This window comes from Caretta caretta, chromosome 7, assembly GCF_965140235.1.
Source record: "Caretta caretta isolate rCarCar2 chromosome 7, rCarCar1.hap1, whole genome shotgun sequence".
Lineage (NCBI taxonomy): Eukaryota > Metazoa > Chordata > Testudines > Cheloniidae > Caretta > Caretta caretta.
Window position 1 is genome coordinate 126,710,471 of NC_134212.1, and position 27,241 is coordinate 126,737,711.

The 27,241-nt window shown below is 49.7% G+C and overlaps 1 protein-coding gene across 2 annotated transcripts in view; it reads right to left on the minus strand.

Moving 5' to 3' along the window:
• Positions 1–446: 446 nt before the first annotated feature.
• Positions 447–27,241, minus strand: part of CPN1 (carboxypeptidase N subunit 1) — a 38,208-nt gene continuing 11,413 nt past the window's right edge. Inside the window, exons 3-9 of one of the 2 annotated variants that reach the window (XM_048858676.2) lie at positions 23,010–23,165; positions 21,218–21,406; positions 19,472–19,583; positions 16,171–16,310; positions 15,584–15,683; positions 3,167–3,285; positions 447–711 (exon numbers count right to left, since the gene is read on the minus strand). In XM_048858676.2, coding sequence (XP_048714633.1) covers positions 580–711; positions 3,167–3,285; positions 15,584–15,683; positions 16,171–16,310; positions 19,472–19,583; positions 21,218–21,406; positions 23,010–23,165 — 948 coding nt within the window. In that variant the 3' untranslated portion in view covers positions 447–579. The remainder of the gene's footprint in view (positions 712–3,166; positions 3,286–15,583; positions 15,684–16,170; positions 16,311–19,471; positions 19,584–21,217; positions 21,407–23,009; positions 23,166–27,241) is intronic. The other variant, XM_048858677.2, reaches the window with a different exon arrangement.

The window sequence follows — 27,241 nt, forward strand, 5'->3', positions numbered from 1 at the left end:
GAAATGGCCCACCTTGATTATCATACACATTGTGAAGAGAGTGGTCACTTTGGATGGGCTATTACCAGCAGGAGAGTGAGTTGGGGGGGGGGAGGGCGGAGGGTGAGAAAACCTGGATTTGTGCTGGAAATGGCCCAACTTGATGATCACTTTAGATAAGCTATTACCAGCAGGACAGTGGGGTGGGAGGGGGTATTGTTTCATGGTCTCTGTGTGTATATAAAGTCTTCTGCAGTTTCCACGGCATGCATCCGATGAAGCGAGCTGTAGCTCACGAAAGCTCATGCTCAAATAAATTGGTTAGTCTCTAAGGTGCCACAAGTACTCCTTTTCTTTTTGCCAATACAGACTAACACGGCTGTTACTCTGAAACCTGACTGGCCCAAGGGCTCTCAGACTCAGACTGCTGCAGTTCTTTCTGAATGAGTTCACTATTTGCTCAGGAGTTAAATATTTCTGCATTTAATAAACTAGGCAATTTGGGCTTGTTATGCTGCATGTTAGGACATTCACTTGTTGGAGTTCTTGATCTCAGCTACTTCATAGGACTCCTCCAGTTCTTGGCTGATTGGGCCATCTTCATCTCTGTGTCTTCTTATGGGCTGCTCTCGGCACTACCTTCTTCTGAAGGGCTTTGCTGCTCAGGCTGGTGGCTGGGGCCTTTTTCTCCGTGGGCCCTTTTAGTGTGTCTTGTTTGAGCTGGAAATGGACCTGGCATGAAAAGGAAGAAAAGCATGTCTCTTTCTGCTCATCCCTTGCAAGCTCAGGCCTGGAGAGAGGTCAGTCCTGGTTGCCAGGACAGAGTTCTAGCTTTCAAGGCTGAGACAAGCAAAGCTGATAAGGGGCATGTTGTGACATGACAGGAACAAAAGTGGTCAAACCAGCTAGAACCTGATTTTCCATTGACACACCTATGCTGTCAAACACCTACATTGCGAATGTAGAATGCTCCCAGGGCACCAAAGGCCCATGCTTTTTTGAAAGGAGACCTGCAAAGGGGAAACGACTCATGTGTGCCTTTTTCTGCCTCTCTGTGATGGACACACAAGGCCAGACAGATATATTTTAAAGCCCCCCCAGCTTGTTTTTCACATTAGAAGTTTAGGCCTCCTCTAGTCTAGTAGACTCTATGGTAACAGGTGACCTAGTGAAATAAGGACTCTACTAGAGTTGAGAAAGTAAAATGTGAACAGCTGAGAGAGGACAGGATTTCAGCTGAGCTCTTTAAAATTCTGTGTGTGTGTGTGTGTGTGTGTGTGTGTGCACGTGCGCAGAGTTTAAACACACATTTAACTTCCAAGAGTAATGAAGATTTTGGAGCAAGGAAACCTTTGTTAAAGACTCAGTACATCCCCCCTTCAGTCCAGGTGAAAGAGATTTTGAAATACACATTGATGAGACCCCAAGAACTCTTCCAGGGAAACTAGATGTGACCAGACCTGCTATTCCTAGCACACAAAATAAGCAGGATTTTTTAATAATTTCCAGGCTTCTTCATAACAAAGGCACAAAAAAGGCACAAGCCCAATTTTTAGAAAAACAGTAGCTATAATTCCTTCCCCCAGGAGGCGGACGAGCTGAGCAGGGTGCTGGCCGGTTGACAGAGAGATAGGAAGAATATATAACAGTGAACAGTATTAACAGTGGGGGAAAAGTGGTGATTTCACTGAGTGCTGTGGGGACTAACACTTATAACCTGTGGTGCAGCAGAACAGCCCCATGACAGCTCCTATGACACCAGGAGACAAAACACCTGCTGAGACTGTGGAAATTCCACAAAAATCACCTATCCCCAAAGCCACCGGTGATTTCAAAGCATTTCTGCTTTTATAGTCACAGGTTCCTAGGCCAGAAGGGACCATGGTGATCGTCCAGCCTGACCTCCTGTGCAGCACAGGCCAGAGAATGGCCTCTGAATAATACCTAGAGCAGAGCTTTGTAAAAAAATTCAATCTTGATTTCAAAATTATCAGTGATGGAGAATCCACCATGACTCTTGGTAAACTGCTCCAATGGCTAATTTATTCACAAAATGTATGCCTTATTTCCTATCTAACTTTGTCTAGCTTCAACTTCCAGCGACTGGATCATGTTATACTTTTCTCTTGCTCCTCATGTAAGTATATATGTTATCATAGAATCATAGAGTATCAGGGTTGGAAAGAACCTCAGGAGGTCATCTAGTCCAGCCCCCTGCTCAAAGCAGGACCAATCCCCAACTAAATCATCCCAGCCAGGGCTTTCTCAAGCCTGACCTTAAAATCCTCTAAGGAAGGAAAGTCCACCACCTCCCTAGGGGTGTATGTGTGTGTGTGTGTGTGTATATATATACACACACACACACACTTTAATCAGGTCACCCTTTAGCCTTCTCTTTGTGAAGCTAAACAGATTGAGCTCTTTGAGTCTATCACTGTAAGGCAGGTTATCTATCCTTTAATCATTCTCATGGTTCTTCTCTGAACCCTCTCCAATTTATAAACATCCAGCCTGAATTGTGGGTGCACTATTCCAGCAGCAGATCTCACACTCCCTGGTTACACCACTGCCCAGAGCAGTGTGGCAAGTGGCTGTGAGCACATGTCCCTGCCTCACCCTGACAGAGTTTGTCTCAGAGAGGACTGAGGGCCCTGCTGTGGGGCTGAAAATATCTTTGGTCACAAAGCAGGAAATGAGCTATGCCAGGCCAGTGAAACCATGGGTCTCGCCTGCCCCGTGGGGCAGGACTGCCTCTGTCTGTCCCAAGCCAAGGCTCTGGTCATGCACCAGGGAGCACACCCTCCCCTTCTAAACTTAATTCACCCTGACAAGAAGGGGAAGGCTGTGGGGAAAGGCACCTGGCAGGAGTCTCGCCCAGCCAGTTCTCTCCACTGCCGAGAGCCAGAAAAATACACGTGAGTAGAACAGCCCCACTCAGCACCTTTGGTCACGTGTGGTTTCTTTGCTCCCTGTTTCCATCTGCTGGCAGCAGGGAACCACAGCCGAGGCCGGATGGCCAGAGACACTATCTGCACCACACATCTCTCTCCCACCTCTGCCCATCACTGCACCACGTGACCCGAACCAGCAGAGTGTGTCATTCGCCCACTGCCCCATCAGGGGCACATCTCTCACTCACTCTGAGATGTCCTGACACAGCCCTTGCTGATTATTCAGCACAACTCACCAGCGAAGGCCCGGCTGGGCCAACTGTTATGGTCACCGTTTGTGGTCGATACCCATCCGCTGAGGCAGTGATGGTGTAAGTGCCAGGCAGCAGCAACCGGAAATAATCCCCCTGATCACCTGGAATGAGAAAGAGCAGCAGCCAGAGTGCTCTGAGTCAGAGGCACAGAGGTTCCATTTGGGCCAATCTCACTCACCAGACTTGCCCCTGTTATATCTCACCTAGAGCTCTGTCCTGGCCAGTTTAAAATGTGTCACATGACAGCACTCCCACCCCTTCCCCGCACTCTGCTCCCGTGCATCCAGACAGACTTCCCATCACCCCAGAACGACCCCACAGTGTGCAGGGACTTTCCAGTGAGAGTGGATTTGAAAAAAGCGCTGGGGGTAAGTGCACTCACCTAGCCCGAATATAGGGGGCTTTGGTTTACATTTGTAAGAGCTGCACAATATGGGCATGGTTTGAGAAAGACTCACTCCCTTTCCCCTCCACAGCCCACACAAACCCCTCTGCTGGTGCTGCTCAGTCCTGATTAGGGCTGGGTACAATTTTTGGATGAACTTTTGTTCGACAAAAATACCAATTCAGGTTCACCAAAACATTTCAGAAATTTATGTTGAAGTTGCCAAATTGTTCTGGTTAAACAAACCCAGGACCTTCGGCACTGACCTCTTCCACCGGAGCTATCAGAGTATATGGCAGGGAGTAGGCTCTAGCTGCTCCATGGCCTGGTGGCCTGTGGGAACCGCAGGAAGAACAGGGTAGGCGCTTTACTGGCTCTGCCTGAATCTCAGCGAGCTCCTAGCCCTACGCATAGGCACCAGGGCAGCCCAGCAGAGGAGGAAAGGGGAGATGCTGAGAAGAGACACCCTGTTATGGCTCTGATTCTCTGCTCCAGACCTGGCACAGATCTGAACAACCTGGGGCCGGGCCTGGCACAGACTTAAACAACTCTAACGTGCACCAGCTGGCAATGGTCACAGCACATTCCAGCCATTCCCCTTCTACACCTTCCGCACCAGGGGTTGCAGGGAATTTGATGTAAGGCCAGCTATGCTGGCTCTGTGTTCACTGGAGACTCCCTAGTTGGGCACTTATGGGTGGTTTCTACTCCCTTTGCTGCAGCTGGCCAGCACCAAGGGAGTGGACCAGGCAGAGACTCCATCCCTAAGTATTGACTGTGGCCCCTTGTTCTGTTTGAAATAATACATCTGGCCCCCAAGCTGAAAAATCAAACATGACAGTCCCTAGAGGGGACAGGACACATGCTTTACCACTGGCTTTATACAGCTATTTCCCAGACACAGGGTATCAGGATGCTTGGGTTGCGTTCTGACTGTGAGAAAAGAGTGGTCTTGTGGTTAAGGCAGGGGATACATGCAGCACAGCATTTTGCATGTTGGAAGAGTAATATGGTGCAACACAAAATTTCCAGTAAGTTCTTGGAACATACTGGAGACCACAGGCGCCGGTTTCCTCCAAGCCCCAGGGGTGCTCAACCCCCAGCTCTGCCCCAGGCCCCACTAAACCCCTTTCCCCAAGCCCCGAGTCCACCCCGCCTCTTCCTGCCTTCGCTCCATCCCACACCCCACTCCCACCCCTGCCCCTTCCCACCAGTTCTGCCCTCTCCCCTGACAGTGCCCTGTTGCCACTCCTTGCCCTCCCCCAGCCTGCATGCCACAGAACAACTGATCTGCGGTGGGCGGGAGGCTCTGGGAGGGAAGGGGAGGAATTGATCGTCATGGCCACCAGCGGACGGGAAGCGCGGGGGGAAGGGGAGAGCTGGCTGTCGGTGGGTGCTGAGCACCCTATAATTTTTTTCCATGGGTGCTTCAGGGCTGGAGCATCCACGGAGTTGGCACCTATCTGGAACAAAATGTTGTCCCCAGCAAAGTGAAGGACATAACCCGGGGGACACCTATTTTAGACCTGACTCAGGCCAACCCAGAGGAATTGGTAGCAAATCTGAAGGTAGAAAAAAATTTGGGTGAAAGTGATCATGAAATGACAGATTTTATTATTCTAAAGAAAGGAAGGAATGAGAGCAGCAGAATTAGGACACTGGACTTCAAAAAAGCAGCCTTTAACAAACTCAGAGAACTGGTAGCTAAGGTTTCATGGGAAGAAAATCTAATGGGAAAAAGGAGTTCAGGAGAGCTGGTGGTTTCTCAAGGAGACAATTCATAGATTCATAGATATTTAGGCCAGAAGGGACCATTATGATCATCTAGTCTGACCTCCTGCACAATGCAGGCCACAGAATTTCACCCACCACTCCTAAAAAAGACCTCACATCTATATCTGTGCTATTGAAGTCCTCAAATTGTAGTTTGAAGACCTCAAGGAGCAGAGAATCCTCCAGCAAGTGACCCGTGCCCCATGCTACAGAGGAAGGCGAAAGAGAGGAAGAATAGTAAGAGGCCAATATGGCTCCATCAGGAGCTCTTTAAAGACCTGAAAATTGAAAAGGAATCCTACAAAAAGTGGAAACATAGACAAATTACTAAGGACGAATAGAAAAGAACTGCACAAGCATGTAGGAACAAAATCAGAAAGGCTAAGGCACACAATGAGATACACCTAAGGGACGTAAAAGGCAATATGACGATGTTCCTTAAATATATTAGGAGCAAGAGAAAGATCAAGGAAAGTGTAGGTCCGCTGTTTAACGGGGAAGGAGAGCTAATAACTGATGTCATCAAGGAAGCTGAGGTGTTTAATGCTTATTTTGCTTCAGTCTTCACTAAAAAGGTTAATGGTGACCAGATATTCAACACAACTAATATTAACAAAAAGGGGAAAGGAAAGCAAGCCAAAGTGAGGAATGATCAGGTTAAAGAATATTTAGATAATTTAGACATCTTCAAGTCAGCAGATCTTGATGAAATTCATCCTAAGGTACTTAAGGAACTAGCAGATGAAATCTTGGAACCATTAGCAATTATCTTTGGGAATTCCTGGAGGATCGGTGAGGTCCCAGAAGACTGGAGAAGGGCAAACATAGTACCTATCTTTAAAAAGGGGTACAAAGAGGACCCAGGATATTATTGACCAGTCAGCCTAACTTCGATGGAAAGATACTGGAACAAATTATTAAATAATCAATATGTAAGCACCTGGAGGATATGAGAGTTGTAAGGAATAATCAGCATGGCTTTGTCAAGAACAAATCATGCCACAGCAATCTAATATCCTTCTTTGGCAGGGTTACTGAGCTAGTGGATAGGAGGGAAGCAGTAGACGTGATAGATCTGATTTTAGTCAGGCTCTTGGCACAGTCCCACATGACATTCTGACAAGAAAACTAAGGAAATGTGATCTAGATTAAATTACTGTAAAGTGGGTGTACAACTGATTTAAAGACCATACTCAAGGAGTAGTTATCAATCGCTCACAGTCATGCTGGGAGGATGTATCTAGTGGGGACCAGCAGGGGTCAGTCCTGGGTCTGGTACTATTCAATATTTTAATTAATGACTTGAGAGTATACTTTTAAAATTTTCAGATGACATCAAGCTGGAAGGGGTTGCAAGCACTTTGGAGGACAGGATTAAAATTCAAAATGATCTTGACAAGTTGAAGAATTGGTCTGAATTCAGCAGGCTGAAATTCAATAAAGACAAGTGCAAAGTACTTCACCTAGGAAGGAAACATCAAATGTACAACAACAAAAATGGGAAATAACTAGCTAGGTGGCAATACTGTTGACAAGGATCTGGGGGTTATAATGGATCACAGATTGAATATGAGCCAACAATGTAATGCAGCTGGAAAACAAAAAGCTAATACCATTCTGGGGTGTATTAACAGGAGTGTCATGGGAGGTAACTGTCCCACTCTAATTGGCACTGGTGAGGCCTCAGTTGAAGTACTGTATCCAATTCTGGGCACCACACTTTTGGTCAAATTGAAGAGAGTCCAGAGGAGAGTGACAAAAATGATAAAAAGTTTAGAAAACCTCATTGTGATAGGGTTCACTCACCACTGTAGCACCTCCTTGGGCATTAGCTCTCTTCGCCATTGGGCATTAGCTCTCTTCGCCATTGCACCCTTCTCTGGTGGTGCCTCAGCACCATCACTTTCATTCCAAGACTTGTGCCACTCCCAGGACCGCGGGGTCCTCTTCAGTGACACTGCCCTCCAGCTCTGCCACACTCTGCGTTCCCCCCTTCTGGGGGACCTGCAATCTCTGTCCAGTCACTTCCCTCAGTGGCAACTGCAGTCTATTGTCCCAGGGCTGCTTCCCATGTGTGACGTTAAGAGTGTAATATACTATCTCATTGAAAGGTGACAAGGCCAGAGTTAATTAACTCACAGACTGACCTGACCCATGGCCGAACTTTAAAGACTGGTTAGGAAGAGATGTAAATGAATAGAGCTTTGAAATGCAAGCCTGCATTATTAGAGATAGAAAGGTAGATGTTTGTTCAGGTCTTGTGATGTCAGCAAAGAAGTCTTGTCTATGGCTGTAACTTTGATTCAAAGATCAAAAGAGGAATATTAACATTTAGGACGACACTTGAGTGAAATCGTACTGCTGTCTATATGTCTCTTTGAAGGTTGTAGTAACCTGTATCTGACTGGTTTAATGGATAAATTACCCTGTGCTAATTGCCACGGTGTCTGGGAGAAGGAAAGTTAAGCCTATTGTTTTCTCAGGCCAAAAGGCTGCAGGAAATGTATAAAAACCCTGGGGCACGATCCTTCCTCATCTCAGATCTGCTTTGGGTTTCAAGAGGGGGAAACCTTAAGCCATAAGGATTGAGATCCCCAGTCACTGACTGGAGTCACCCTGAATACGGACATTGGACTATAACCTATGGATTATTTCTAAAAGGACTTTTGGCAACAACAAGCTCATCTCTGCTGTGTATCTGAACCTCAAGAATTGAACTCAAGTCTGTTTGTATATTGATCTTTTAACCAGCACGCTCTCTCTTTTCTTTTTTTAATAAATTTTAGTTTAGTTAACAAGAACTGACTATAGCGTGTATTTTGGGCAAGATCTAAATTATAATTGGACCTGGGCATGTGGCTGATCCTTTGGGGTTGGAAGAACCTTTCTGTTATATGATAAGATTTTCAGTAACCATCATCATATCTGACATGTGTGTCTGGACAGAGGCCTGAGGCTGGCACTTTAAGGGAACTGCATTATTTGGACGTCTAAGTACCCAGGGAGGGGCTATAGAAGCTGTTTTGGGCTGGCTGGGTAAATCTAAGTCCACCACTGGCTAAATCTAATATCCACCAGCGTGTGGGGTTTGTCTGCCCCGTTTGTTTGCAGTTCACCCTGATTGAGTGACCTCAGCTGGCTCCCACGGGCAGCATCGTTACACCATGCAGCTCCAGCACCCTCTTCTGCCCTTACCTCAGGGCCTCAGCCTGCAGGCCCTAACAGCCAGCCAGGAGCTCTCTCTAGCTCCCCTGGTCCCTGCTTGCAGCTCTGCTTTGTCCCAGGAGCTGGTGTGCCTTCCTTCTGCTAGGAGCCTGGTTTTCTCCCCTCAAGCTCCAGTCAGCTACTGAACTCTGCTCTTCCCTGAAGCCCTTCTTATATGAGCCTGCCACCATGATTGGCTGCTCCTCTCAGCCCCTTTCTAATTGGCTGCCTCCAGTGCAACCTCCCCTGGGCAGCTTTTAACCCCCTATGGGCCAGTGTGGGGCAGATGCCCCATCACACACCCTCTCCCTTAAGACTGACTGCCCCAGGGGGTGTATAACCACCCCTGCTTCCCACGCAGCTGTGCCAACAGGACATCCCTCTCCTGCCTCAGGTTCTCTACCAGGAGGAGTAATCTGCCTTCCTCCTCCAGGGTCTGGGTCCCTACAACAGCCTGTCCTGCTCCAGTGTGAGTTCCCTTGTCCATCTGGGTCCTCTCCATCCCAGTCATCTTATCCATCACCTCCCTACCTCCCCCTGCTGGATGTGGGAGATGGCTCTCTGCCAGGTCCTCAGTCATCACTGCCACATCCCTCTTGACAGTCTCTGACCTAGCCTCATTCCCGGGCACCCCTTTGCTACCCTGCCTTCTCCCAGGGGGGTAGTACCTTCTTATATGGCCCTCCTCATGGCACTGACAGCCAACTCTTTGCCTCCCTTTGGCTAAGGGCCTTCCATGATCCTTCGCTTGCTTAGCCCCTTCCCCAGGGCCAGTCTCAACCCCACCACTCAGGTCCAGGCACTCCTTCTGCAGGTGCCCCTGTTGCCCACAGGCCCAGTACACCCATCCCCTCCCTGTTCTCCTCACAGGTGGGGCTCTCTTATCTTCCCCTTCTCTGGGTGAGGTTTCTGTCACCCATCCCAGTAGGGACACTGCCTTCCAGTGTTCTTGTCGCCCACAGGTGTAACATCCTCCTGGTCCTAATGCCTTGCTTCCCCTCTTGCTCTCTGTGGTTTCTGTGGACTACCCCCCTCCCCCAGCGACTTGAACAGGCACAACGGCTGCTCTGCTACCCGGGTCATACAGTCCCTCTGGTACCCTTGTGCCTCCCACTCTCTTGGGTTTCAAGTACCTTTAACAGCAGGGCCTGAAGCCACCCATGCTGCTGGTCAGCCCCTTTCTGCAGGGGCACTGACTCTGGAGTCCAGTCCTGGAAGGCACAAGAACCCTCTGCAAACAAGGCCTCTGCATACCCTGGTTTCATTTTCTCCACCTTCTGTGTCCCTCACTCTCTCAAATCTCTGAGACAGGCAATCATTCCCACAGTCCTCTATCCTCCCCTTATATCGGGGTGACCCTGTGCCTACACTCTCCACCATGTGAGATGGGGTGCGACTCATCACTATGGTGCCTCTGCCGGAAGGGACTACTGTGGCCATGTAGTCTGACCTCCTGTACAACACAGGACATGGGATGTCCCTGAATTAATTCCTGTTTCAGGTCTACGAGCCTGGATGAACCAGAACAGATAGTTTAGAAGACCATCTCGATTTTAAAAAGTTTCTGGTGATGGAGAATCCACCCCAGCCCTAAGTCAGTTGTTCCAATGGTTAATAACCCTCACTGTTAAAAAGTTGCGCCTTATTTCAAGGCTGAATTTATCTAGCTTCAGCTTCCCACTACTGGATCTAGTCATACCTTTGCCTGCTAGATCGCAGAGCCTCTATTAACAACTTTCTGTTCCCACTGTAGGTAGCTATCGCCTGGGATCCAGTCATCCCTTAGCCTTTTCTTTGGTAAGGTAAATAGACTGAGCTCCTTGTGCCTCACTGTTAGCAGGTTTTCCAACCCTTTAGTCATCTTGTGGCTCTTTTCTGAACCCTCACCAGTTTCTCACCATCTGTCCTTAAGTGTGGAGACCAGAGCTGGACACAACATTACAGTGGCAGCCACACCAGTTCCAAATGGAGGGGTAATAGACCCTCCGCACACCTATATCTGCTGGCTATTCCTCTGTTTATAGAGCCACAAATTGCACTAGGCCAGGGGTTCTCAACCATTTTCTTTCTGAGGCCCCCTCAACAACATGCTATAAAAACTCCATGGCCCCCCTGTGCCACAACAACTGGGTTTCTGCATATAAAAGCCAGGGCTGGCATTAGGGGGTAGCAAGCAGGGCAATTGCTTGGGGCCCCATGCCACAGGGGCCCCCACGAACTACATTGCTCAGGCTTCAGCTTCAGCCCCAGGTTGCGGGGCACAAGGACCTGGGCTTCAGCCCCATGTGGTGGGGCTTCGGCTTTCAGCCCTGGGCCCCAGCAAGTCTAAGGCTGGCCCTGCTGGAAGGCCCCCTTGAAACCTGCTCGAGGCCCTCTAGGGAGCCCCAGACCCTTGGTTGAGAACTACTGCATTAGCCCTTTTGGCCACAGCATCGCAGCTAATAATATCCATCATGACCCCCAAGTCTTTGTCAGAGTCACTGCTTCCCAGGAAAGAGCCCCCCAGCCTGTAAATATGGCTGGCAGCCTTTGTTCTTCAGGGTATGACCTTACATTTAGCTGTATTGAAACAGACATTGTTTGCTTGTGCCCAGCTTACCAACCAATCCAGATCTCTGTGTATTAGTGACCTGTCCTCTGCGTTATTTATCACTCCCCCACTCTCTGCAAATTTTACCAGTGATGATTTTATGGTTTCTTCCACGTTACTGATAAAAATATGAAATAACATATAAATCTGTTTCCCATGTAGGTGCTTGTAGACCAGAGTCAAGAAACCTCTTAACCTTCTCTTGCGTAAACTAAATAGACTGATCTTCGTAAGTCTTTTCCTATATGGCCTGTTTCCAGCCTTCAGATCATATTTTGGACACCAGAACAGGACACGGGATCCAGCAATGTTCTCACAAATGCTATATACAGAGGGAATGCCACCTACCTACTCCTACTTGATACTCTCCTGCTTATACATCCAAGGACGGTGTTCATCCTCTTAGCTACAGTATCCCACTGGGAGCTCACGATTAGCTGATTATCCACTGTGACCCTAAGTCATGCAACACATGAGGTTTGGAAGGTCTGTTTGTGATTTGAACAAAAATTCTCCAGAGAAGAATCAGAACCAACAAATCCATTTCACTTTTTGATCCATCCCAAATGTGAAGCTGCATCCACAGAGCCCACATGCCATTTCACTCATTACACCAGTTAACCTGTGTCCACCCATTCAATCCAACACACATACACATAAGGAGCATTTTAATAATCTGCGGCGCTCGAGGTTGCTGTGTGTCAGACGGGGAGGAGTGGCTGGAGGGGTTTGCTTGTTTTGCCCTTCCTGCCAAAGGGTTCTCACCTTCCACCACTGTGAGGGTCGCTAATTTCCCATAGCGGGCAGTGCTTGCAGGAGACAGGCAACATACATCGTTGCCTGGCTCACCATGTGTGACGCTCTGCACCCCGTATTTACCATGGTGACAGGATTATGATGTGTTTTTCACAAAGTATGCCTTGTGAGGTATCAGTTTAAAAGTCTTAATCTGCTGAGTATTAATATCCTGTTAAATTGTATGTGCTATCTTTGTATCTAGAGTTATGAAGTTTTGCCACGTGTCTGTTACTGAAGTATGTTGTGAAGTTAAAAACACCCCTAACCAGCCGTTCAGGTACAACAATGTAAAGGCCAAACAGCGTTAATGGCCCATTGAGGAAAATACACATACTCACAAGGATTACCCCAGGAACTGGGTACAATAGAAATCTCTCAGAGATAACACTACACAATAGGGACTGTTTAACTCAGGTCACAGCGAAATATCTTTCCAGCAAGATGGAAGAAGCTATAAAAGGAGGAAGTGGCATCACCAAGCGGCCTTACTTCCTCTACAACACAGCACCTGAAAACATCTAAGGAACAAAGACTGAACTGGAGAAGGAGGTCCCAGGTGGGGAAAGAAGGAAGCCTGCCTGTGAATGGAAGCTTGGTTAACTATTTGTACTATCTACAGGATGAGACACTGCTTGATTCAAATCTGGCCTAGTGTACAAGATTTAGATTGCATTTTTGTTTATTTCCTAGGTAATCTGCTTTGATCTTTAATTTTCCTGATATCTGCTGGGAGAGCAATACAGCGGTGCACAGACAATCCAGGAAGTTTTTGGAAAGCGTAGGGGACAATTTCCTGGTGCAAGTGCTAGAGGAGCCAACTGGGGGGGAGCTTTTCTTGACCTGCTGCTCACAAACCGGGAAGAATTAGTAGGGGAAGCAAAAGTGGATGGGAATCTGGGAGGCAGTGACCATGAGTTGGTTGAGTTCAGGATCCTGACACAGGGAAGAAAGGTAAGCAGCAGGATACGGACCCTGGACTTCAGGAAAGCAGACTTCGACTCCCTCAGGGAACTGATGGGTAGGATCCCCTGGGGGACTAACATGAAGGGGAAAGGAGTCCAGGAGAGCTGGCTGTATTTCAAGGAATCTCTGTTGAGGTTACAGGGACAAACCATCCCGATGTGTCGAAAGAATAGTAAATATGGCAGGCGACCAGCTTGGCTTAACTGTGAAATCCTAGCGGATCTTAAGCATAAAAAAGAAGCTTACAAGAAGTGGAAGGTTGGACATATGACCAGGGAAGAGTATAAAAATATTGCTCGGGCATGTAGGAATGAAATTAGGAGGGCCAAATCGCACCTGGAGCTGCAGCTAGCGAGAGATGTTAAGAGTAACAAGAAGGGTTTCTTCAGCTTTGTTGGCAACAAGAAGAAAGCCAAGGAAAGTGTGGGCCCCTTAATGAATGAGGGAGGCAACCTAGTGACAGAGGATGTGGAAAAAGCTAATGTACTCAATGCTTTTTTTGCCTCTGTCTTCACGAACAAGGTCAGCTCCCAGACTGCTGCGCTGGGCATCACAACATGGGGAATAGATGGCCAGCCCTCTGTAGAGAAAGAGGTGGTTAGGGACTATTTAGAAAAGCTGGACGTGCACAAGTCCATGGGGCTGGACGAGTTGCATCCGAGAGTGCTAAAGGAACTGGCGGCTGTGATTGCAGAGCCATTGGCCATTATCTTTGAAAATTCGTGGCGAACGGGAGAAGTCCCGGATGACTGGAAAAAGGCTAATGTAGTGCCCATCTTTAAAAAAGGGAAGGAGGAGGATACTGGGAACTACAGGCCAGTCAGCCTCACTTCAGTTCCCGGAAAAATCATGGAGCAGGTCCTCAAAGAATCAATCCTGAAGCACTTACATGAGAGGAAAGTGATCAGGAACAGTCAGCATGGATTCACCAAGGGAAGGTCATGCCTGACTAATCTAATCGCCTTCTATGATGAGATTACTGGTTCTGTGGATGAAGGGAAAGCAGTGGATGTATTGTATCTTGACTTTAGCAAAGCTTTTGACACGGTCTCCCACAGTATTCTTGTCAGCAAGTTAAAGAAGTATGGGCTGGATGAATGCACTATAAGGTGGGTAGAAAGTTGGCTAGATTGTCGGGCTCAACGGGTAGTGATCAATGGCTCCATGTCTAGTTGGCAGCCGGTGTCAAGTGGAGTGCCCCAGGGGTCGGTCCTGGGGCCGGTTTTGTTCAATATCTTCATAAATGATCTGGAGGATGGTGTGGATTGCACTCTCAGCAAATTTGTGGATGATACTAAACTGGGAGGAGTGGTAGATACGCTGGAGGGCAGGGATAGGATACAGAGGGACCTAGACAAATTGGAGGATTGGGCCAAAAGAAATCTGATGAGGTTCAATAAGGATAAGTGCAGGGTCCTGCACTTAGGACGGAAGAACCCAATGCACCGCTACAGACTAGGGACCGAATGGCTAGGCAGCAGTTCTGCGGAAAAGGACCTAGGGGTGACAGTGGACGAGAAGCTGGATATGAGTCAGCAGTGTGCCCTTGTTGCCAAGAAGGCCAATGGCATTTTGGGATGTATAAGTAGGGGCGTAGCGAGCAGATCGAGGGACATGATCGTCCCCCTCTATTTGACATTGGTGAGGCCTCATCTGGAGTACTGTGTCCAGTTTTGGGCCCCACACTACAAGAAGGATGTGGATAAATTGGAGAGAGTCCAGCGAAGGGCAACAAAAATGATTAGGGGTCTGGAACACATGAGTTATGAGGAGAGGCTGAGGGAACTGGGATTGTTTAGTCTGCGGAAGAGAAGAATGAGGGGGGATTTGATAGCTGCTTTCAACTACCTGAAAGGGGGTTCCAGAGAGGATGGTTCTAGACTATTCTCAGTGGTGGAAGAGGACAGGACAAGGAGTAATGGTCTCAAGTTGCAGTGGGGGAGGTTTAGGTTGGATATTAGGAAATCTTTTTCACTAGGAGGGTGGTGAAACGCTGGAATGCGTTGCCTAGGGAGGTGGTGGAATCTCCTTCCTTAGAAGTTTTTAAGGTCAGGCTTGACAAAGCCCTGGCTGGGATGATTTAATTGGGGATGGGTCCTGCTTCTGAGCAGGGGGTTGGACTAGATGACCTCCTGAGGTCCCTTCCAACCCTGATATTCTATGATTCTATGATCTGTACACTCACTACTTAGAATCACTTAAAATCTATCCTTCTGTAGTTAATACAATTGTTGTCCTTTTTTTTTTTTTTTTTAACCTGAAACAGTGCGTTTTGCCAGAAGTGCTTGGGGAATCTGCTTGGGAACAGGAGCTGGCACATGTCCTCTCCACATTGAGGGAGGTACAGACTGAGTAGTAAATTTATACTGGGCAGGCTTTTGACCAGGACAAGATGGTACAGCTCTGGGGTCCTAGGCTGTCGTGCTGGGGAGAAGCCTTCATGTAACTACAGCTGAGTGTGTCTCTGCCTGTGTAAAGGTTTGTGCGAGTGCAGGACTGAGAGCAGTCTGCAACTTGTCACCGCAGCACAGTGTGAGAGGGAGCCCAGGCTGGTGAGACAGAGGGCTCAGTGGTACCCCAGTTCCAGGTTGCACCCTGGGGGGGCCTATCACACCGTGTTCCTCCCAAATCAGGCTAATCGGGCTGTTACCAAAAGGGTCAGCAAGCTGAGGGATGGGCAACCCACCAGAAGTGACATAGTGGCCGATCCCATGGACAGAAATCACAGCACCTGCAATCCCATTGTTGTTCTCATCGGACACCAGTCCTTTGATACCCTGATGAACCTGCAGATAGACAGACAGAGTCACTCACTCCTGAGGGCTGGAGTCTCTCTCCATGTCAAGGTCCTGCCAGACCCTACTGGAGCAGGAGAACAGAGCCCTGGTGATACTCCATTCTCTCCCCCGCCAAAGACCCATAGCTGGGCTGGCCTTTCTCTGGCCGAGCCAGGGCGGGAGGCATCACCTTTGCTGGAGCTTCTCAGTGCTGTCTCCAAAGCACCAAGCGAGGGAGCCCCAGGGCCTCCCTCCGTGTCCCCAGCCTCTGCTGGTGCCCCCCCATTGCATCTCTTCCCCCTGCGATGCAAAGTTTCTCAGTGCTGTCTCCAAAGCACCAAACGAGGGAGCCCCAGGGCCTCCCTCCATGTTCCCAGCCTCTGCTGGTGCCCCCCTCCATTGCATCTCTTCCCCCTGCAATGCAAAGCGGGGGGGGGGGACAGGGATCTCACCCCTACATGAGGTTGGTATCAGGGTCTACGTGTGGCCCCTTTACCTCCTCTAAGTAGGTGATGAGCGCCTCACGATTGGCCAGCCACTCCTTCTCCAGGTCCTTTTGAGGTGGAAATTTATCGCAGCTCAGCTCCAGAGTGATCTCAAAGCAGTTGGTGTAAAGATAATTAAAGTCCTGCATGCCTGAGAGGAGACAAGGAGAGGTTGTGGCCAGGCCCAGAGACACACCATGCCCCCTCCTCCAGTATGGCGCTCCCCTCTGCCTCCTTCCCAAAGACACTCCCTGTCTTCCCTCCAAATGTACGGCCCACCTCTCCAGTCCTCCCCAGCAGCCCTTCCCATATCCGGTCCCCCAAACACCCCCTCATATCTCCAGCATTCACCCCAAATCTTTCTCACAGCCCCTCTCAGTGCTGCCTCTCTCTATCCTCTTTGCAACCCAATTGTCCCCTCCTCTCCCACAACACCTGCCAGGTGCGGCTCTCCAGAGCTCTGTGCTTAGAAGCTGCATGTGCCTCTCCAAGTGCAGGAGTCACAGACCAGACGGAGACATTATGATTGTCTCATCTGACCTCCTGCAGGGCACAGACCAGAGAATTACACCAAATGGTTCCTGCCTCAAGCCCATAACTGCTGGCTGAGCTAGAGCTTGTCTTTTAGCAAGACATTCAGCCCGGATTTAAAGTCTACAGGAGATGGAGAAGCCACTGTGTCCCTCAGTAAGTTGTTCCAATGGATAATTACTCTCACTGTACAGCATTGGCACCTTATGTCTAGCCTGAATTTGTCTCGCTTCAGCGTCCAACCAGTGGACCTTGTTCAGGCTTTTTCTGCTAGATTAAAGAGCTGTCTACTGTTAGAAATCTCTTCCCCATGGAGGGACTTGTAGACCATGATCAAATAACCTCTGAACCGTCTCTTTAATAAACTAAATGTAGTGAGAGATTAGATACACGCAATGTAAGGCAGGTTTGCCAAACCTCAGAGCATCAATGGAGCCCTTTACTGAACCCTTTCCAATTTTCCACAGACCCTTTGAATTGCGGACACTAGACTTGGATATAGGACCCTGCCATGGTCTCACTAATGCCATGTACTGTGGTAACACTACCTGCCTGCTTTTGCTCAGCATTGTACTGCCTATTTCAGGTGTGGCCAAACTTTTTGGCCTGGGGGCCACATCGGGGTGAGAAACTGCATGGAGGGCCGGGAAGGCTGCCTGCCCAAAACAGCCTGCCCCCCCGACAACTGTCCCCCTCAGAATCCCCCCATCAATCCCCCCGCTTCTTGTCCCCTGATCACCCCCTCCTGGGATCCCCATCCCAACCGCCCCCTGGGAATCCACGCCCTATCTAGCCCCCGCCGCTCCCCATCCCCTGACTGCAATCCCCCTAGAACCTCTGCCCCATCCAACCGCCCCCTGCTTCCTGTTACCTGACTGCCCCCTGGGATCCCCTGCCCCTTATCCAAGCCCCCGGCCCCGGCCCTCTTACCATGCCGCTCAGAGCGGCATGTCTGGCCGCAGTGCTGCCAGGCTGGAGCCAGACACGCTGATGTGCTGCCCATGCAGCGGTGTGGCTGTGGGGGAGAGGGGACAGTGTGGGAGGGGCCAGGGGCTAGCCTCCCAGGCCAGGAGCTCAGGGGCCAGGCAGGATGGTCCCGTGGGTCGGATGTGGCCCGCAGGCCATAGTTTGCCCACCTCTGGCCTATATAGACATTCAAAAATTGCATTTGCTCTCTTAGTCACCACATTGCACTGGGAGTTCAGTTTGCATCTACCATGACCCCAAAGTCCTTTTATGATTCACCGCTTTCTAAAACACAGTCCCTATCCTGTGAGTGTGACCTGTAGTCTCAGTTAATATATGTATGACCTTGCATTTAGTTGTATTAAAACATGTGATTCAAGTGAGCTCAGACTGCCAAGTGACCTAGATCACACTGTATCAGTAGCCTTTCCTTATCATTATTTAACACTGCACTAATTTTGGTGTCATCTGCAAACTTTACCAGCCATGATTTTATATATTCTTCCAAATTGTTGATAAAGATATTAAATGGCATTGAGCCAAGAAGAGATCCCTGAAAAATCTGCTGAAATAAACACTGCATAGCATGACAACTTACCATTTACAATTAATTTTTGAGATTAATCATTTAGTCAGTTTTAATCCATTTAATATAAACGGGATTGATTTTTGTGTAGTGCCATTTTTTATCAGCATGTCAGGCAGTACTAAGCCAAATGCCCTACAAATATATATTGTACCAGCGCAGTTAGCTTTGCCAACTCAACCGGTAATCTGATCAAATAGTGGTATCAGGTTTGTCTGACAATATCTATTTTCCATAAAACCACACAAATTAGCATTAATTATGCTGCCATCCTTAATTCGTCACTGACTGCACCCCGTATCAGCCTTTCCAGGATTCTGCCTGGGATCAATGTCAAGCAAACTGGCTTACAGTAGTTACCCAGGTCATCCTGTTCACCCTTTTTAAATACTGGCACATTAGCTTTTTTCTAGTTCTCTGGGTCTTTCCCAGTGTTCCCAGATTGTTAAATATCAACACCACTTGCTTAGAGAGATTCTCGGACAATTCTTTAGCGCAAGTTTTTGTATTCTACAATCAGAAAATGTTTAATTTTAGTGGTTGCTGTTTAACATCCTCCCACGTTACTGTCAGAATAAACTCTTTCATTATCAGCGCAAGCTGTGACTGTGCCATCCAGCTTCTTCCCAAACACAGAATAGAAATTTTATCATCCCTAGTTAGTAATGGACCTATACCATTGCTAGGATTTCTCCTGCTCCTAATATAGTCTTTTTAAATCTTTCTTGATGTCTTTAACCCTACTGGACATAAAGATATCTGTGGAAAATCTAACCTCCCTTATCAGTTGTCAGCACTCATGACTGGCAGTGTACAGCCAGTGATATAAACTTTTTCCATTATTATTTTTTAAATTTTATTGCTGCTTTTATGTCTTGTCACTTCCACATTGTGGACCCTCCCAGCTTCATACTCAAGGTTTGACAGAAATGAGTACTCCTGACCAATCCCCCAGAATCTGGGTACTCATCACTCACCGAGGGTGCACCCCCATATCCCAGTACCCCTTCCTTAGCCATTATCTCCACATACTGTCTCACCAGCCCTTAACCCTGTACCCTCCCCATAGCCATTACACCTCCGCATTCCCCCCCCGACCCTGCTCATCCCTTCCTCAGCCCTTATCTGTCACACTACCCCCTCTGCAGCCCAGATCTCCCGTATCCTCACCTCTCCTGTTCCCTCTGGACTGTTCTCCAGCTCCCGGTACCCCCTCCCCCAGCCCTTACCCTTGCTGAGAGAATACCAGGAGGCCCCATTGGTGATGCCGTCTGCAAACTGGTCTCCGCAGGTTGGGCTCTGGTGCATCGAGTGATGGGCGTAGGAATAGGCTTTGGCCAGCTGCAGAGAGAGCATGAGGCTGGTCACAGCACTGGCTTTGCCCCTCCGGCCCATGTCTCTCAGCCTGAGTCTGCTCCCATGGACACTAAGAGCTAAACCCAAGTGAGAGAGAGCAGGCCCAGCACAGCCCCACCACTGTTCTTCACACAGATACTCCCCCAGCCCGCCATCATAGGAACCCATACCCCAGCCCTGCTCACATGAGTGTGGGAACCTGCCCCTGCCCTGCCCTCTTGAGTTCAGGAACCTGCCCCCCCCAGCCCCTCCCGCACAGGGGAACCTGCCCCCTGCCACACCCCCAGCAAGGGAACCTGACCCCAGCTCTGACCCCATGGGCTCAGGAACCTTCCCACAAAGCCCACAGAGAATTCGAGTTGGGGGATGCCATTGCACAGTCGGGTGGGGTCGCCTGTCCCCCTCCTGGGGTTTGCTGCCCAGTGGGAGCCCTGATAGGAGGGGTGGGGGGAAGGGCTCTGTTGCAATATAAATTCAGTCCAATTTGTAATGGGAAATCCAGGATAAAACCTGCCCACGGCGCTTTCTGATTGGAGCCCTGGCTTTGGCTTTCATTGCCATAGCAACAAGATCCCGCCTCTTCAGAAAGTAACCCTTGGAGGCCGAGGTCATGCAGGTCTTTTTGAATGAGGCAGGTCAGCCCGAGCTCTCCGTTTACCCCTTACAGTCCCTGCTGCTCCCTACCCAGACACAAGAGCCCATAGGAGCAGAGAGGAACAGGCTAGCTCGGAGCCTAGTCTCCTGCCTCTGCCAACAGACAGACCCGGAGGAAGGTGCAAGAAAGCCCATAATGGACAGTTATGGAATAGCCAGCCCCTCGGGCAGCTTCTTCCAAGGCCACAGGAGGCAGAGGTTGGATCTGACCCCAGAAGCAGCAGATTTATCGTCCGGATACGTTTTTATCCCAGCTGTCAAGCCTGGATTCTCTCAGCTCAGCAATCACTGCCCAGCAGTAAAACTAACCCTCCATCTGCACAGGCTGACTTGGGAAACACGGTGGAAAGTCAGACATGACTTCAGAGCACACACCAAACTGCAGGTTACCACAGTGCAGGCCTGTTAGACCCTCTCCAGAGCGGTGGGTTGGGCAAAGAGGAGGAAGAGTAAAACTAATTAGTTGGGAGCTTGTTAGTGTCACATAGGGCCCAATCCTGCTCCTATTGAAGCCCCTGGGAATTGAGGGCGCTCAGGCCAGCTCTGGCGGCTCTCAGACCTATAGAAAGGATGGCTGCACTGATAAGGAGGGGCTTGTGCCTAGACTTCCCTGTGCATGGGAAATGGGCCAGATTCATTCCTGGTGCAAACACCCTGGACATCAGTGGTGTTTATACCAGAGACGTATTTAGACCAACATCCCATTATTGCCAGTTTCAAAGAGATTGTTGCAGATGATTAAAAACAAAGCCTGGGCTAAAACTGGAACTTCCGATCCAAACCCCATCACGTTTGTTTGGGGGCTGGGCGATCAAGGGGAGGTAGTCTGGATTCAAATCCCAGACCCAAACCCTTGACCCCTACAGTCTGGTTCAGATACTGAATGAAGAAGAGCTGATCTTGTGAGATCTCTGACATGTGGGGCCCAAGCCCCATTAGGAGCTCTCATGATGCCCCCTGTGCACCTTCCGGAACAGCTTATCATCAGGCGTGGGGGATGGGGTGTTGCTTTTCCGCTGATAGCCCCGGCTCCGCTGCTCCTGGGCTTTGTCGTAGGGGTAATTCGCCACGAGAGCTCCACCATGGAGATTGGCTGAGAGGACAAAGTTGTAGCGGCTCATCCAGTGAATCACAGCCAGTGTTTCTGGCTCCACCTGCAAGCAAAGGAGACGCCAGCATGGGAGGCAGCAGAACCATTGCAGCACTGAGCTCAGGGAGGAGTCTCAGCACAGCCTGGCTTGTGGACAGTGCTCTGGGGGGTCGAGGAGGATGATAGGGTGCTACCTCCTAGCCTGCGCTCCGTATGCCTCCCCTTCCCTTCTCTGCTGTCCTCCACTACCTGCCGTTACCAGCCCCTCTCTCCCAGCCTCTCACATCCTGATGTGACTCCATCCTGCTCTCTCTTCTTCCAGCGCACATCTGGAAGCCTTCCACTTCTCTTCAGATGGCTGAATTGCTCATGCAGGCCTGAACATTTGCTGCCCTGACCATGGCACCCGCCTCCTCCACAGCTGCCAAGGTACCTGCCTTGCCCCTACAGACTGTCCAAACACTACTGCCAGAATTGCTTTCCTGGCCCCTCGCCGAAGGCCATGATGCCTCCCCATTGCTCTGCATAACTCAGACTCAAGGCCCTCCCTAGCCCACTCCCACCTGCATGTCTGACCTTATTACCTACCATATTCCCAGAAACCTTCCACTAGGCAAACTACAACAACTTTGACAACCTGTTAATTTCCTTCTGTGCCTCCCCTTTTTGGGCATCCTTCCATGCTGCCCTGTGTGCCTGGCCCATGTGCCTCATTTCCCTCTTCATTCAAATCTTCTTGTTAAAATTCACTTCTGCCATGTCGTCTACAGAATCCATGCATCCATCGCTACCCAGAGGGCAGCAATCACTCACCAAGCCAGACTAGTACCTTACTCGCCACTGAGGAGAGCATGGTGTAGCGGGGCGGGGTGTCACATTTTCACTTGTGCTCAAAGATTTCAGACATTTCTAAAGCTGGGGCTGTTATGCCAGACGTGCCTCCAGAGTTAATGGAGTTTGGGGAGCGGTAAGAAGTCATTTTCATATGTTTGAAGTACCTGACATACTTAGGCTGGTTGTAAACGCTACACACAGTGTTTTTAGGCAGAGCTATTAGAAACTATTAGAACTATTAGACTATCAAACTATTAGAAAGTCGAGATTTTTGGTAAATCTCATTTTAGACACCCCATTTGACTATTGCTTTCAAATCCCCCCCAAAGTAAAAGTATTCATAGGATTTTTCAGACAAAAACACTTTTCCAGTGCAGACTTATACGGGATGGAACTCCGGGTGTGCACTAAAATGGGCAACTGCTGGGTCAGGCTCCTCTTGAAAGCCCTGTGACGCAAATTGTGTCATTTCTTCAGACAAAAACCAATACCTGGGCAGGGGTGAAAGTAACTTAAAGGACTTACTGGTACTCCGGGAGTCCTGAGCAGGGGGGCGTGGCCTTGACCGGAAGAGGCGTGGCCGGGCCCTAACCCTAATCCTTTAAAGTGCCAGACTAGGGAAGCCGGTCCGGTCTGGCATGGCATACTGGCTCTTGCTGGTACGCCAGACCGGACTGGGCCGGCTTACTTTCACTTCTGTACCTGGGGCCCATAGAGGAGATGCTGTTTCTTTGAAAAGGGGGGCTGGGAAGTACAGAGCAGGGGTAGATGTTTCTCCATGCGGGCAGTGCTGGTGCAATCCTGTAATACTGCTGGAAATTCCTGGTCCATACCTGGCTTTTCCAGTTGGCTGGAAGAGGGATGTGGTGATTGGGGCCACCATTTTTTTCATTGTAGTACATGAAAGTGTTGAGATCGGGGAAGTTACGGTTTAAGTCAACTCCGTTGGCATTGTTCCTGCCCGTCAGGTACCCAATGGCATCCGGGTCCTGGAGGGAGAAGGCACATAACTCCTGTAAGAGCAGGGAGAGCACAGGCTCAATCCAAACACCATGTGGGAAGAGCCTGGATACGTCCCAAAAGCTACAAAAGGTAACTGGGCTTCGGTAGTGTCTGAGACCACCAGATATGAGTCACTGCAGGCCAGAGGAAGAAACAGCACTCTCTGAGCATGGTACAGTGGAGGGTCGGTATCATTATCTCCATTTCCCAGAAGGAGAAACTGAGGCACAGCCTGAGTAAGCAACTTGTCCAAGGTCACGCAGCAGTCAGTCACAGAGCCATGACTAGATCAGCCTGATTTCCATGCCCATGGACCATGTTTAACAGCACCAGGAGAGTGGGATGAATTCTAGTAGGAACAGGGAAATCATACACAGACCCAGGCATGCACCTGAGTACTGGGCATTGCACCTTCACTAACGCTATTTACATTTATTTTATGGGATCATTGTTTGCATTCTGCATCCAGCATTAGTGTGGTTACTGCCAATGAAAATCATGGCCCAGAGATCAAATCCGCCTGATCCAGATGAGCCCTTCCAGGGCCCAGCATATCCCATGTCTGCCAACTGCAGGGCAGTTTGTCCCCCTTCTGGTGGATGTGGTGCTGCCAGTGTCAGACAGAGACTCGACTAGCTGGATGCTAACAGCACATCCGCCTCCCCCGCCATGGCCTGGGATGGCACTGCAGCATGCTACCTCAGGTTTCCCTCTTCCTCAGGGCTCATTTAATAAACTCCATGCACATGGGTCAGGGCTGGAGCTGTGACTTGGCCCTCCAGCCAAGCCACAAACTGAACCCCTTCCAGGCTTCCAGGAGGGCAAAAAAAAAAGTCCCAAGCAACACCAAGTTCTTCTGGCTTTTGTGGGCTTCTCGTCAGCCAACCCTTTGCCAATGCAATAATACAGTAATATTGCATTGGGCTTTCCACCCTTTGGGCCCTGTTTACACCCTTTTCTGGGCTACCTTTGAGTCTTTCCCTGCTCCAATACAGAGCACTAACCCCCCAGGCTCAGTCCCTTGGAGTCAGGGCCGGATTAACCTTTTGTGGGAACTGGCACCAAACACATTTGTGGGCCCCTATGTCGTCATTGTGGGCTCTGAGCATGGGCCTGGTGTGGGAGGGCCATTGGTGCCCTAGTGTCCCCGGTCCTGAATCTCAGAGACATTTTTCATTTTGATCCCACACCTCTACATGACTAGCTGCATTGCCATACGCAGCTCCCTCAGCCCCCAGTTCTTCTCATTGAGCTGTACACCCATGTGGGTTTACCAGTGTCCACAGTGAGCAGAACTTTCACAAGTGATCAGGGAAGCTCCCCACAGATTTATCTCCTTCCTCATTCAGACCTTCTATAGCCACATCTCCAGTGCCACCCCATGTCACCAGTCAGTGTGTGTGGTTCTGGTCTCAGCTCAATAAAGTTCCACAGCCCGCAGATACCTGATCAATTCTGACAAATCCCTTCCTCAGCACCCATCCTGCCATTTGAGCAAGCCCCTTGCACACACCATTTCCCCAAAGTGAGACTTAGCCCTTGGGAATTTGAAGACACCAGCCTTTCTCCCTCTGCTCCCATCTACAGGCTAGTCTACTACCTGATCACCACCACCTCTCCCCATGCTTGTTTCATAGAATCATAGAATCATAGAATATAAGGGTTGGAAGGGACCCCAGAAGGTCATCTAGTCCAACCCCCTGCTCGAAGCAGGACCAATTTCCTTTCTACTTTGGATGTGCTCCCCAACCAGCTGGGGCTATTCTCCCCATGCAAACCTGACCTGCTTCCTCTTTCCCGGCTCCCCTTGACGTTCCTTTCCTACTGGTGACCTCTGTTCCTTGAGGTTAATTCCAGTTTCTTTATCTGCTCTAGCTTAATGGCCCCCAGTAGTCACAGAGCCACCTGCAGCTTCTCTGGCTACAGCCATGGGGCCAATTGTCAGAGGCCAGCCTGAGATAGCTGCAGCTGCTAGCAAGGGAGGGGTGGCAATTCCAAGGCTGAGCATGCTTGAACCTTGCAACAGCAGCACTAGGGACTCTAAATCCTCAGCACTGGCCCTAGGCAGCTGCAGACTCTGCAGTTATGCACTTCCCTCCTCTAAGCCATGGCTTTAAGTACCTGAGATGCCCATCACCTGCAGCAGGGGCACTAATTCCCATACACCCCTCAGCTAGCACGTAGTCATGCAGAAAGTGCAGCCTGAATGATTTTGGAGGCTGGGGTGCAGGAGGTTCCCATCCCTGAGCAGCAGCTCTGCAACAAGCTCACCTGGCCCCCCGCCGCTGTGGGACCAGGACCCTGTGAAGACAGTGGAGTTATCCTGTGTATAAACAGTTCTGTCCAAAGCCTGTTGAAGTGAGTGGGAGTCTTTTCATCGTCTTTAAAGGGCTGCGTACAGAAGCAAAAAACCCCATTCTCGACTCTGGGAGCAAAGCGCATTCTGTGCTGCACTGGTTTACTATGGTAACAGGAAGGTCTCACGTTACCTAGTGAATAAGCAACACTTCCCACAGCACCTAACTTTTTCTGAGAGGCCTCCTGCCCACTTACGAACTGTAAACCTGCTTCGCTTACCAGGGCTGAAAATATCTGGTAGTGTGGTCACAAAAGCAAGGCCCTTCTGAATTCAGGAGGAATTTTGGATGTGCACAGAACACAGAAAGGACTGGTCCCTGCACAGTTACAGAACTGCAGTAAAGTGGAACAATTTTCAGCTTGTGTGATTGGAGGATATCTGGATCCATATGATAAGACTGTCCCACATAAATGAGGAAAAGTTGAGGTGCCTTTGTTATTCGTTTTTCCACTCTTTGTTTCTGTGGGGAATTTCCAAGTGCAATATTACTGTCTTCCTTTTAAACAAAAACTAAAAAAAAAAAGGGTCATGGCTGTTGAAAATAGCAATTCCAGTCCGAATTAGCACTGGGAAGACCCCAGCGTTTGTTGCTCAATTTTATCCTACTTTTTCTACAGCAAGTTACAGTGGATCAGCATATTTGATTTGGGAGAAATGAAGTAAAGTAAAATGAAGTAAATAGCAGCCTAAATTGAGCTTGAGCACCCCTGAATTTTGAGGGTGTTCAAATCTGGAAAGCAGGTGCTAGATTCCCTTTCTGAATATTAGATAAATCTGGAAAAGAAAAGCCAATTTCTGTTTCTATGGCTTGGCCGTGGAAATCCTCCTACGTGCCTGTTACTGTACCTAAAGCTGCCCAGGTCCTCTAGTAGAGCCTCCCCTCCCTTACTTTTCATTTTAACTTCTCCTGGTGGGGTCCACAGACCTCCGTTGCTAGGCTTCAGACAGAGAGGGGCACTGTCCGTTCAGTCCACCCAGTTCCTTCTTTGGGGGCTGCCAGGCGAGGTCACACCAGCATCCCTCATCCAGCTGGGGAAGTCTTTGAGGGTGATAGCTGGGCCAAAGCCTTCTACTCCTTGGGCAGACTTGTTCCCCATTCACAGCGCCCCACCCCCAAGCAGCCAGCTCCCCATTCACAGCAAGCTGCAGCGCATGGGGTCTCAGCTTCCCCACTCCTTCCCCCTCCCTTTCCCGTGGAGAGTGGCCAAGGGAATGCTGGGAAATGTAGTTCCTTCCCTGCTCCAGGGCCGGCTCTCTAGGCAGGGAGCTGGCCAAGGAACCACGGCTCCCAGGGCCCCGTGGGTTCTCGGAGGGCTGGATGCCCGCTGCTCGCTCTCAGAGCCTCCGCTCGTGAGCGCTGCGAGGGGGAGGAAGCGAGTGTCATGGACCCCCCCACCTGAGCTTGGGCCCGGCACGATGGAGGCGTTGGCGCCATGGTAAATCCGGTCCTGGCTGGAGTCCTCAGCCTCCTACAGACGCTGGCTCAGGACCTTCCACAAGAGCCCGCCCGCCCGCCCGCCCGCCGGCCACCAGCCCCTGTGGTGCCGCTCCCAGACTGCGCGCGTGGAGCCCTTTTATAAGGACCAGGTGACCAATAACGTATCGGCTGACCCCTTTGCCCCACCTCCCTCAGGGCGGGAAGCAGCTACTTCACGAGGGGCTGGTCCCATCCTGCCTTCAAGGGACCCATGACCCTGCGACAAT